Here is a 13,113-nt window from a genome sequence, read left to right as displayed (position 1 = left end):
GCAAATGTGAGCTCGACTGTTTTGTTTTTCGATTAAATGGAGCTTGGTTTGTCAAAGCGGATTGAACTCCGTCAACTGATTACTAAGAGCAGGCAGTTTACACCCAGCACAGTGACATAACCCTGCCTCAATAAACAGGTGACTCATAATAATGTTGTTTACAATAATAAACAGCTTAGTGCTGTCATTTTGTCTGCCAGCCCCAATGTCAACAGCCAGTCTCCCGTACTGTATGTGATCTGTTCCCATGTGAACGCTTCCATGTGTAAACTAAAAAATACATGTATTTACATTTAGCAGACGGTCTTATCCAGAGCAATTTACAGCAAGTCCAGGGACATTCTCCCCGAGGCAAGTAGGGTGAAGTGCCTTGCCTAAGGACACAACGTCATTGGCATGGCCAGGAATAGAACCGGCAACCTTCAGATTACTAGCCCAATTCCTTAACAGCTCAGCCACCTGACTCCTGGTATTCAGCACAACAGATCAGTAGAGTAAGGTTCATTTGTCTTGATTGGATCCATTTTGTTTCCCACTCTATGATATCTAAGTAAATCTCTTTAAATGTCTTAACCTGTCTTGTGTCACATTCCCTCCACCCAGTAGACTCAATGTCATATAAAACCTCTGACCACACACTCTAGAGTTAAGTGAGTTTCATACCAAATCTAATCTGGCAATCTAATCTAGTTCTTCTTACACTATACGAACCCTAACCCTAACCAAAATCAGAACCCTACTATCCCCACTTACTACACTTATGACACCATTAAACCAATAAGCTATGGATATGAGTTGGAGATAGGACCTGGTCCACACAAACATCATTCCTTCCCCCCCAGATGGAGATAGGACCTGTATCACAGTAGGATCATTCCCCTCATTAGAGATAGGACTTGTGTCACAGTAACATCATTCCCCCATTGGAGATAGGACCTGTGTCACAGAAACATAATTCCCCCATTGGAGATAGGACCTGTGTCACAGTAACATCATTCCCTCATTGGAGATAGGACCTGTGTCACAGTAACATCATTCCCCCATTGGAGATAGGACCTGTGTCACAGAAACATCATTCCCCCATTGGAGATAGGACCTGTGTCACAGTAACATCATTCCCTCATTGGAGATAGGACCTGTGTCACAGTAACATCATTCCCCCATTGGAGATAGGACCTGTGTCACAGTAACATCATTCCCCCATTGGAGATAGGACCTGTGTCACAGTAACATCATTCCCCATTGGAGATTCCCCCACAGCGAGGGATTGTATGGAGCCCTGAGGCGTGTCGCCCTTCTAGCGCTCTGACAGCTGAGCTGCTTACAGGCTTTAGGTGCCAGGCTGGGGGAATTAGACAGTGTACTCTCTGACACCCTCCCAGGCTGCCACTGACTCGCCCTGCAGGGCTAATCTCAGCAGGTTCCAAACCGGTTCAGACTCGGAGGTCTGGCTGCACATGCAGCAGGATGAGGATTTGGCTTTACTTCTGCTTCTGCTGGCTGCTGATACAGCACTTTTGCACGGCGTCCCCATACCTAGATACCTAGAGAGGCATCAAGGGATACCTAGAGAGATACCCAGAGAGATGCCCAGAGATTGGGCGAGAGATACCTTGCAAACCTCTCGCCCCCATGCACAGAATCTACATGTTCTTTTCCTGTTATGTTGAACTGTTTCCAAAGTCAAACTCTTTCCCCAGCTGTTTTCTGTTCTGAACTTTTACACAACCACTGTTGATACAATGTCATCTATTGGCAAGTATCGAGAGGGTTGCTGAGAGGGTGTGAGAACAGATACATTTTCAGAGAAAAAGAAAATGTGTTCTCATGTCAGCAAAAGTATAGTAAAAGTCAATAAAACATAGGTATGTTGCAACAGGGTTAAGCGCGAGAAGAATACCCGAATCTCCAAATACTCAATAACCAAACATGAAATCCTACTACCCGCAGTGTACACAACTGAACTCTCACACACTGACCTCTCTGCTCTTGGCTCCAGTTCAAGAGAATGTCCCACAGAATCCTAGGATCAGCATTACAGAATGACCCTCATTATTTACACTCTTGCAACCTCGTTCTCCACCTCGAGGTCCCGCTCTTACCATGGCGGTGGGTGTGAGGCCCCAAGACCCACTCAGCTCCCAGCTTCATCAGCACTACACTCAGCAGCTGGCAACCTATCTTTTCCACTGAAAAATTATCATCAGAACCCCCCCCCCACACACACACACACACACCACTGTACCTCTGAAATAGTCTCATCAGAACCCCACACACACACGCACACCACTGTACCTCTGAAATAGTCTCATCAGAACCCCACACACACACACACACCACCGTACCTCTGAAATAGTCTCATCATAACCCCCCCCCCACACACACACACACACACACACACACACCACTGTACCTCTGAAATAGTCTCATCAGAACCCCACACACACACACCACCGTACTTCTGAAATAGTCTCATCATAACCCCCCCACACACACACACACACCACAGCCCAACACAGGGAGGTGGAGTTGGCAGGCCGACAAAACCAAAGAAGTCGACAGGTGGTAAAAGAGAGAGAACATCCCCTATTTCCTCGGCGAGGTGCCTGATGTTGGTTGGGGCTGATGAATCAAGCACATGGAGCAATAGAGCCTTATCACCTTTCCCTTTCCCTTATCAACTTCCTGTCTGAGTTGATGGATGGGGGGGGGGGGGGGGAGTTGAAGAGGGAAGGGAACGGCCATTGTTCAGTACTTTCAAAATCTGTCGGTAAAACTGTGAACATTAACGCTTGCCAGAGTGTGGGATCAACCCAGGCATACAGCATGTAAACAAACCAGGCATAGAAACCAACCAGGGGGGTATTCCAGAAAGCAGGTTATGCAACATAACCGGGTAAATTAACCCACCAACTGATTCACAATGTTGCAGCAACGTACTGGCAATGTTGTTACAACGCTGGGTGTCAGCTGGGGACTTAACTTACCTGGGTATGTCACATGACCTGCTTTCTGGAATACCCCCCAGGACGATAGCATGTAAACAAAACAGGGCCTCGGTAGGTTACAGTGGTTAATCTGTAGACATCTTCAAGTCTACCCTATCATGATGTAAACTAAACTACTACTGTCCTTGAAATATCTTTTTGCACAGTTTTTTTTTTTATTCATTTTTTTTAACCCTTTTCCTCCATTCTCCAGCATTTAAATTGTTTATTCTTTAAGTTTAAAAGACATCTAGCACAAAGAATGTCATTACTGATAAATGCTGTTAATGAGTATATGATAATAAACTTGAACTTGAACTAAAGTGGGCCCCATGATGTACACAGCAGAAAAGATGTTGCACAACTTTGATAAAACAAAATCTTATCATTTAGACAGTCTGAGCTTCCGACCGCACATTGAGAAGAGACGACTGCGGCTAGTTACGATCACACTTCCAATGACTTCATTAGGAAAAGAAGAGCATTTGACATTGATATGCATCTTGACGTTCAACTAAAGTAAAGCACCTACACTGTGTCTGTATGTTTACAAAGTGTTACAAGACGTGCTGCACAATGCGGAGTAATCTGTTGGGACGTGGCACCTGTGATAATCACTTTCAGTCCAGAGTTCAGAGAAACCTCCACAGGGTCCAGGTAGCACACCCACAAGGCTTTGTTTCCAGTCTGCAGCCGAGTAAACATAGTTTACAGTTTACTCACAAAGAAGAAGTAAACATACTTAAATTACATATATCAAAAATCATATATCAATGAGTATGTGAACTTACACATTCAGTGCATTTTATGTTGTTATGTTGTACCAACTGATATCTCAGGTCAGGGATTGCTGCTAACCTAATTGATAACATGCAACCCTCAGCCCTCATGAATCTGTAATCTGATTTTGATTACATCACAGCGTGAACTCCTTGCCGCGGAAATGGAACAGTGTGTTAAGGTTGTCTCTCCTATCTACTGTGTACACCACAAGTTAACGGGAAATTCCTGAAGATAGTCTGGGCTTCTTCATCCATCCCACCTCCAGCTTCTCAGTCTTTGATGTCGGAGTTTTAGAATGACTGGTTACCAAATCTCCAGAACGTACAATCTATGTCGCCCCCAAAAATAGACTAAGACATAAATAAAGAAATCGCCACTAGCACTGACTTAAAAATAGGGATGGAGGCCTGCCATTGTGCTGGGTCCTGCCTAACCCTAACCTGCAGCCAGGGGGGTAGAGTCAGAGCAGCCTGGAGAGACTGGGGGAGGGGGGTGGTGGTAGGGGCTGGGCGGGGAAGGGGGAACAGGACGAGGGAGTAAGGAGGAGAACCAGGGCCGTACGCAGGCCCCAAAAAATACTGAGGTCATGAGTCAGAACTTCTAGGCGGGTTCGGGGGCATGCTCCCCCGGAATTTTTTTAAATTACATTATTTAAATATGGCCATTTTCTCTTATTGAGTCTTAAGGAGCAAAAACATCATCATTATGACATTTGAATATGGGGCGGTGTGGAGCTTTTGAAATTTTGAGGTAAACATGGGGCATTCTGAGGCTTTTTGAAGGACCTTTATGGGACTCATGAAGTAAGGGCAAGTTACCACAATTTTTTTTTAATTATTATTATATGGCAACGACGGTACGAGCGTTTTGATTGGATAACGGGTAGTCACCCCAGCGTGTTGCCCTCCTCGCCGGTCAATACGGATCCGTATTGCCCTCTGACGTCAGCTTCAAAATGAGCGATATCGACGAGTCAGCTGCTGAGTTTTACTATCCAGATGATGCTGAAAAGCTTTGTCATCGAAAGTGAGGATGAAGACCAGACTCTTTGAATCACTTGTGTCGTTATTTTGTGATGAAATTAAAGCCATTTTAGCAGAACCATGTTGTCCGCTTTCTATCAAAAGTAATGAGTTGCTTGGCAACACATGAAACACACCGTGAGAAGACTTAAGAGCTAGCTACAATTAGCCTAAAGGTACCATTTATTTTCGTTTACAAAATGAAAAGAATCTAAAATTGCCATATAATAAACTACTTACTAACCTCGACCGTTCGGTCATGCCGGGAAATATCAAACTGAGGCTGGAACGTATCGACCGAGCGATAGCGAGTCAGTTTGATATTTCCCAATTGCCACTGAATTTCATTTTCAATCAATCACATCAATGACATATCATATCAATCGCAAAATGAATGTTGATTCAACCGGTGGAAATTGATTGACAACCGGTACTGACGGAGTTAACCAAACTTTGATTTGATGTTTCCTTATCTGAGTAGTACGCTGCTGCAATACAATATTTCCACATGAAAATGAATCTTTCTTCTCACAGCCATCTGCCACTTAAACTTCTCTTAACCTACATGTTTAGTTTGCTGCGCTCCTCTTCCAGTGACTGTAACTAACATAGGCTATTCACTAACAGTAGCGGTATGTCTATGGCGGTAACATCAGCGTCCGACTTGTGTTTGGTGGTTACCATAACGACAGTACGTTTTGTTGATGACGCGCAGCACATATGTCCAAACTCTTGAGCTACTCGGCTCTTCAAGTATAAAATCACGTTACGGTTTGTGGGATACCAAGATCATCGTCCTGCAGTCAGTTTCACGTGTACTTTATTTTGAGTTTATATACCACGATTTAAGCAAAAAAAAAAAACAGAAATACGAAAAAAAATACCGAGGACACGACCTCGGTGTCCTCAATGGTAGTTACGGCCCTGAGGAGAACAATGGCAAGGCCGTACAGTGGAACTGGAGAGAGACGGACTGTCTGCAGGGCCTGCCGCCGCCCAGCCCTGGAGGAACCTCAGAGCCACACAGGAAAGGGGCTTCTCCAGAGCGCCTCCCTGGAACACACACTCACACACACCTCGACGTACACAGACAGACAGACACACACACACACACACAAAGCCACTCACACAAAGACGGAGGTGAACAATGGAGGTGAAGCAAACCTCACCACCACCACCTCCACCAAAGTAGCAAACTTCACTCCAGCCCTAGGGAGTCATCTCATCCCAGCCCAGAGAACAGTTCGTTTTCTCAGACACGGTGGGGGGGGTGGGGGGGGGGAGAGGAGCAAAGGGTCACTATGGGTTACATCTCCAATCAGGGAAGTCTCCTCTAAGCACTGCACGCCATCTGCAAACACTGCAGTTCTGCACCCATCAGAACTGACACTAACCATACGGTGCTTTATAGAGGGGGAAGTAAGAGGCTTGCACAACTGCAGTCTTGCCTTCAGGACAAGCTCCTATATTTCTCAAAACATTTTGAAGAACCATAAATCAGATTTTTCGATAAAAGCCAGCTGTCAAAAACACACGAGACAAAAAATGCTGTCCAACTGTTTGGACTTTGGTCAGATTTCCTTGAATTATTTTGTGAATAGGACATTATGTACAGCTGTATTTAACCATGGTTAGCTGCTGATATTAGGATATGTCGTTCAATGAAACACTTCCTTCTCAGAAAAATAAGTGCATGTTTTCAACATCCCACTTTCCATTGCCTGGTATGTGGTCATAATATTATGTGTTCATTACAGGCGGATAACAACTCACTTGTCAAATCAACACCATGTTATACCCAGAAACAGAGGAAGGCGCTGGGGCAAATTGCAGCTGAAACCACCTGAATGTTTAGTTTGGGATGTGAGCAGAGCGTCAATGTGTCTGCATGGGTCACCCCGAGGGGGCTGGGAGGCCAGCGAGGGTCACCTCCAACGCAGCCCTTTGACGTAACATACCCTGACAGAAGAAATCCCACACAAACAGTCCTGAACACACACAATACGTCAATTCATCCAAAAACAACAGTCGCTCGCTCCCAATTCGTCTCTGGGCACACTCGCCTTTGAGCAGCGAGGGCAGAAATGTGCCCGATGCAGGGAATGCCTGTCGGATATCATAGAATGCCGTTTTACGTGTTTCTTTTGTATTCAAGGGGCTGTGACCCACTCGGATGAGATGGCCCAGCTGGCCTCTTCAGGGAAAACCGATGAGTCAGGCAGTCGAACACGCAAAGGAAAAGCCTTGTTCAGTGGCGGTACTTCGCCGTCATCCCTCCTTTAACACATTCTTCTGCTTCCTGTTTGGGGCCACTACCATTCAGTCCTCTTTCAACTATGGCCGTCCTCTCAATTCTCACCATCTGCTCTGACACATGGCTGAGACACAGAAGAAAGAGAGGAAAGTTGACCTTGTCTACTTTGCCCGAAAACCTTCAAATGCAGAGCTTGTGGGTGTGTGGGAGTTTGTGTCAGAAGGAGATGGAGGGTGCTTGAGCTGTGGTGCTGGCTGTGTTAGACTGAGAAGCCGTCCCCTGGCTATGTGTTTTCGATCTCTGTTGTACGGCAACTCAGTGAGTCGAAGGATCAGTCCAACAAAGTTCACAAAGGTTCTTACCAGGCATGACGGTTGATTCAACCTGTTAATGTTTCCCTTTCAACCCACTGCCATCCACTTCTGGGATCCTCGTGTTAAGAATCCATATAAACATTTGTCTCGGGAAGAAACATGTTTCAACTCCCACATAGCTTTTCTTAGGACCAAGAAACTACTGACCGGACAGTGATTTACTGTAACTCAGCTGGCATTATCAACATAACTATGTGGAATTTTTTTTTTTTAAACAAAGAAAGATATATTTAGGGTGGAGTTTAAATCACAGACTTGGCTGTGTAAGCTCAGTGTTGGAGAGGGAGAAGGCTGTTAGTCATGAGGACTTGCGGCTTCAGGATGTTCCCTGTGCTGACTAATACTAACAGAGCTCATACTTAATGCCTCATCTCTGATCCATGGTCTCAACCGGTTTACACTGGTCCCTACTCTCAAGACCTGCCCCCCCCCCTTCCCCCCCGCCTCTCACTGTCTGTCTGTCTTCCTCGTGCTTTCTCTCTCTCTCTTTGTCTGTGTCCCTCTCTGTGCCTCTCTCTCTCTTTCTCCCTCTCTCTCTTTGTCTGTGTCCCTCTCTGTCTGTGCCTCTCTCTCGCTCCCACATCCCTCCCTTTCTCTCGCTCTAGCTCTCGACTCGGGTCACCATGGCAATGCCCCCAACGCCGGGGCTAGAAGGCTGTCTGCCACAGTGTCTGCTGACATCAAAGCAAGTGGCGCTGTCCTCTATGAAAGGCAGGAAGAGGGTGGGAAAGGACAAAGCAAGTCAAACATATCACCTGGCCCACAAGACAACCAAGGAAGTTGTTTCAAACACTTAGCTTTCTTTCCCTAAACTACTAGATAACCATAAAAGGACAAACCACGGACATCAATTCTGTGTTCTACAAGACGATATGTAAGCGCCAACAAAGATACACATTGTTTACGCTTGAATGAAAAGTTTGAAAGTGGTCTTTATATTTAACACTTTCTATCCACAGATGCCATTGTGTTATTTTTGTGTGTGTTTTTTTATGATGGCGATAAAATTCGGAGTTCCTTGATCAATCAAACAGCTTGTCTGGACAAAACGAAAGAACAGCTTCATGTAGCTCATAAAGTGAGTGTCTGTGTCTGTGTCTGTATGTGTCTGTGTCTGTGTGTGTCTGTGTCTGTGTGTGTGTGTGTGCGCGTGTGTGTTTATGTGTGTTTTAATGGCGTGTGTGTGTGTATGGCGTGTGTGTGTGTGTGTATGGCATGTTTAGAGGCTGTAGTGTTGATGTGTCTTTACTCCTCCCCAGGTCATTATAGTACCTGAGGACAGCTCTGTAGGCACATGCAGGAGTCAGGTACCATCAGATGTCAGATGACTCATTGCAAATCCTCAAAACCGGTTTGAGCTGGCAGAGGGACTATCAGTGCAATGAGATTAGCAGACATCCACTCACAGATCCTCATGGCTCCGGCTTATCCTGCCCAGGCAGTGCAACATGATGAAACTACCAGTTTAACTGCACACAAAAAGCTGCATCTGTAGTTAAAAAATATAAATTACCAAAAGAGATGTTTGCGTGCATGTATCTCTTTTACAGTTGGTGAGCAAGGAGATTGAGTATAATGATGTGGCAGGTCTAAGCCCAGTAATACTGCTAAACCAGCTTTTATCTGGGGAGCCAGGATGATACGCCCTACACAAACACTGCAGCAAACCTACTCAGCTAAACTGGTTTGCACCGGTTGGCCAAAGCCGCAGAGCAGGGAAATTTGATGAAGGTGAACCATGCCATGTGTAACTCTACCCACAAGGCAAACACCTTGGTTTCATCCCAGAGAGAGAGAGACAGGGAGATGAAAGGGAACAAATAGAAACCTTGATGTGACCAACATGGGTACCATGTCCTTAGTTGAGAAATTATAGTTCTGGATGACATGATTCAATCGTCTGCACTCAGACAGGCTATTTCATGGTATTTCATTACCACTATTTATAATACAGTTTAGATTTTCAAACACAAAAATGTTCCACCACAATATCTGAGGTGTCAGATTTCACGTGAAATGTATTCGAAATAGTTACCTGATTTAATAGTAAAAAACAACACAAGTGGCTCAATAGGTCTGTGTGTCGAAATGATAGGCTATGTCATATTGAAAAACTGAACTGTACATTGTTTGGTACAGTATAGGCTCACTATAGGCCTATAAGTAAGTACATCTCAATATAGGCCTGTTTTCTGTTGTCTTTATCAGTGGTGTCACACACCATTTCAAACACATTTACCTCACCTAGGAAGATTGAGGAATTCAGCTCATTTTCAGAAAATGTTTTCATCACACCATACCCTGTGTTAGCTCAGGATATTCAGTTAAACACTAGAGGATTCAATAAAGAAGGATAAGGACAGCATAAGTAGGTTAATGTGTAATAATTTATTGAAAGACATTGTAAAAAAGACATGGGACAAAAATGTGTGTCATAACGCTATAACATGTTCGTGGCAAATTCGTTAGTGGCCACCAATAAACAGTGTTAGCATGTAGCACAACGTGAAACAGATACAGACAAGGCATACGGTTTGTTCTCAGAACAGGCAATTCAAGGCAGTGTCTTCGGCTGCAGTCTGACGATCACAGTTGTAGGTAATCAGCACCTATGAGGTGCAAAGCAGTCTCGCATCCACAAGAATGCATAAGTCTGAGGGAGAGCGTTTGCGTGAACCTCCTTGTCTGTTACTGGGGACTGGGCTCACGCAGGTATTCCGCATCATTCCACCTCCTTTTCTCTATCCCTCCATCGCGCTGTGTCCGCGCGAATCCGGTCATTTTGCACGGAGTTTATCTCATCTTCACCGCTTAGCCCCACGCGAGAGGCCACTGGCTTGACTGTACATCCATGCCGCTTCTTGGCCGGCGACAGGCTCGTGTCACCTGTCAAATTACCGCTCACATCTTATGTTAGTGCACATCGTTTCAGCTCATGCGGAGCTGAGAGCCAATAAAGCAGTCAACGCAGTTTGAGCAGGTGGCGAACCATGCCTGCAATCTGGAGGAACTTGTCCTTCTTTCGCTGCTTAAGCGCCATCAGGGCTTTGGCTGTCTCCTCCGGGTCTTGGGTGAAGGAGAAGATGCTTCTCACCCTCTCCTCCGCCTTCATGTCCCCTGTTTTCTGGAACAGCCTCATCAGTGAGTCTTGGTTGACGTTCTCGAAAATGTTGGGCACGGCTTTCTTGCGGTATGCGGTGTCAAATTTGTTCCCATGAACCGAAGGGCTGACACGGCGGGAGTCGGATGAGACGTAGGTAGACATCTTGTCTGAACAGGTTTAGTGCTCCCCCAAAGCTGTTTCAACCACGCCGTTGACTGTTGTAGGAACTTGACGCGACTGGAGTGAGTGAGCAGTGAGATATCAGCCCGCGGTATTTAAGTGCTGCTATGGGCGCTCGTAACAAGACCCACTTCCAGAAGTGACATCACTGGTTGTGTTACGCTCCCGGAGGAACCGCCTCTTTCCGTTGTTAGCACAATACCGAGCAGAGCTGCGCCCGGTCAGGAATTATGAGCTGAGATTGCCAAACACTAACTTCAACCCAGTGCACCGAGAAGCACGATAAACGTCTGTGTAAACATTATGTTGCCTTTGGCATCTTATTGTCATACAAAACATTAACGAATTTGTTATGTATAATATATTAACGTATTGTATAATATCAATTTCAGATTGTTATTTTAAATCTATTCTTTCAATAAATTTGAGAGGTCACACAGTAAAGCAAAGTCATATACAGCTTTATGTAAATTGTTATTTTTATTTAAGCCCTGAACACTTAATCCTGTAAATTATTAAAGAGTGTCTTCTGAAGATGAGAACAGAATAGTTTAACAGCTATTTCATGAATCCTCATAGACCTACTTGTTCATTCCTCCAAGCATTATGCCAATTAAAGTTTTTCTTATTTTCCCCTCTGTATCTACAGGAAATCAGACAGTTAGTAGTTTATATTGGTGAGAAACGTTTGACTCTCAAACCCTTCTGGGAAACGTGTATCTGGCCGGCCATCTCTCCAAGACTAGCTTCTCTAACTTTTCTTTGTCCTTAAGAACAAACTTTTTCAAGCAAAATAGGGTGTTAGGCTTTTTATTACAATTAACAAGATGAATATAGCAATATGCCAGTATATTCCAGTTAAAGTCCCTGTCAACTGTCTCGGTATTTGGCCACCCTCCATGTTTCCTGTGAAAGAAGGCGACCTCTGTGTTTATTGTTGTGTGCGTGTGTGAGTGTGTGTGCGTGTATATATGTGAGTGTGTGAGGTGGGGACTGCCCCAGAAGAGGGTGGTGTAAGTGGTGGAATTGTGGTTGACCTGTGCTGATGTCTGTTGATAAGACTTGATGGGCGTTCCTAATAACAGTCTGAATATCCACCTTCTTCTTGACACAAGCTTCCTGTGCTCATATCGTGAATGTTTACTGGTGTCCAACCGGACCTACAGTGCCTTAGTATTTACAACCCTTCAATTGGAGAGGAAGTCTCCAACACTGGCAAGTGTGGCTTACGTGTTTTCCCTTCCTAATATGGATGAGCTGAGAGAGCTGCATTATTTCTCTCTGGATTGGGACTGGTATGTCGACAGTCTCTTGGGCTTACATATAACAAACTTTTACCTTGGCATGGAATGCTTGGTATTTGGCATTGACCGACGATGATGATCTGAACAATACCCTGACCCTCACCCTGACCCTCACATCACTCCTTTGTAATGTTTTCTTTTGTCTGTGTGTCTGAGCACTGTCGCCACAGGATTGCTACTTGTCTCTGGCTGGCATGACAGTTAAGACTGGAGACATAATATTCGCGCTGTTCCAGAAAGGGAAGCTAAAACAAAAAAGCATATTTATGACCCAAAAGTACTTGAGGGTTGAGACAGAGAGAGAGAGAGAGCACACAATGAGATCTCTCTACAGGGAAACGGATATAGAGTCCCTAGTCTCCGACCTTGGCTCCCATCCATGCCTTCAGTATCCATCATAACAAAGGACCGCTAAATTTAACTGGGGGCAAAGGTCATCTCTTAACAGTCAAGTCTCCCTCCAAGCCATGACTCCTTATCGAGACATAAACCATCACAGCTCTGCAGAAGTGTTTGGCCACAGACTTAATGTGAACTGAAAATACAGTCTCTAAATATATACATCCCTGTTTGAATGTGCTCGCAGTTGGTCTAGCCTATTTCCGGATAGAGACACGGTATACAGCACCATGTGATAGCATGCTGCCTCGATCGCTACACTCTGTTCTTACACAGTCGGCGCATCGAGAAAGTTCATCGCATAGTTAGAAAGTATGCTGTAACACGGTTGTTGGCGTCATTTGCAATGAGGTAAAGAGTTTCTTGTTGTGTTGTGCACCCCCCCCCTCCTCTCCGTGCATGGTTGACTCCATCATTGTCTCTGCATGGTCCCGGGTCGTACCATGTTCCCGTCAACTCCTCTGTGTCTCAGGCACTCTCTCTGGCTGCTGAAGCTCAGAATATGATGTCAGGCACCTTCCATGGCCGGGTCCCGTATTCAATATTAAAATTGCTCTCAGAATGCTCTCTTGTTGTCTTTTTTTGCAGTTTAATGATCAAGAAGAAGTGGAGTTGTCATCCAACATGCCTTTTTCTTGTTTGGTGCAGATTGATCATTTAATCAATAGTCAGGATTCAGTCTCTAATGGAGTGCTGACGGGGACATC

General features: G+C 45.0%; 1 protein-coding gene across 1 annotated transcript; it reads right to left on the bottom strand.

Moving 5' to 3' along the window:
* Nucleotides 1-9,789: 9,789 nt before the first annotated feature.
* tcima (transcriptional and immune response regulator a) lies at nt 9,790-10,794 on the bottom strand. The gene has a single exon (XM_047015500.1). The coding sequence runs from the start codon at nt 10,683-10,685 to the stop codon at nt 10,383-10,385; it is 303 nt and encodes a 100-aa protein (XP_046871456.1). The 5' UTR covers nt 10,686-10,794; the 3' UTR covers nt 9,790-10,382.
* Between the last annotated feature and the right edge of the window lie 2,319 nt (nt 10,795-13,113).

This window comes from Hypomesus transpacificus, unplaced genomic scaffold, assembly GCF_021917145.1.
Source record: "Hypomesus transpacificus isolate Combined female unplaced genomic scaffold, fHypTra1 scaffold_30, whole genome shotgun sequence".
In the NCBI taxonomy this organism is placed as follows: domain Eukaryota; kingdom Metazoa; phylum Chordata; class Actinopteri; order Osmeriformes; family Osmeridae; genus Hypomesus; species Hypomesus transpacificus.
The sequence above is the reverse complement of the archived record's forward strand: the minus strand, read 5'-3'. Positions and strand labels throughout refer to the sequence as shown.

Coding starts and splice junctions, on each gene's coding strand:
- tcima (XM_047015500.1), bottom strand. CDS start 10,685: ATGTCTACCTACGTCTCATCCGACTCCCGCCGTGTCAGCCCTTCGGTT.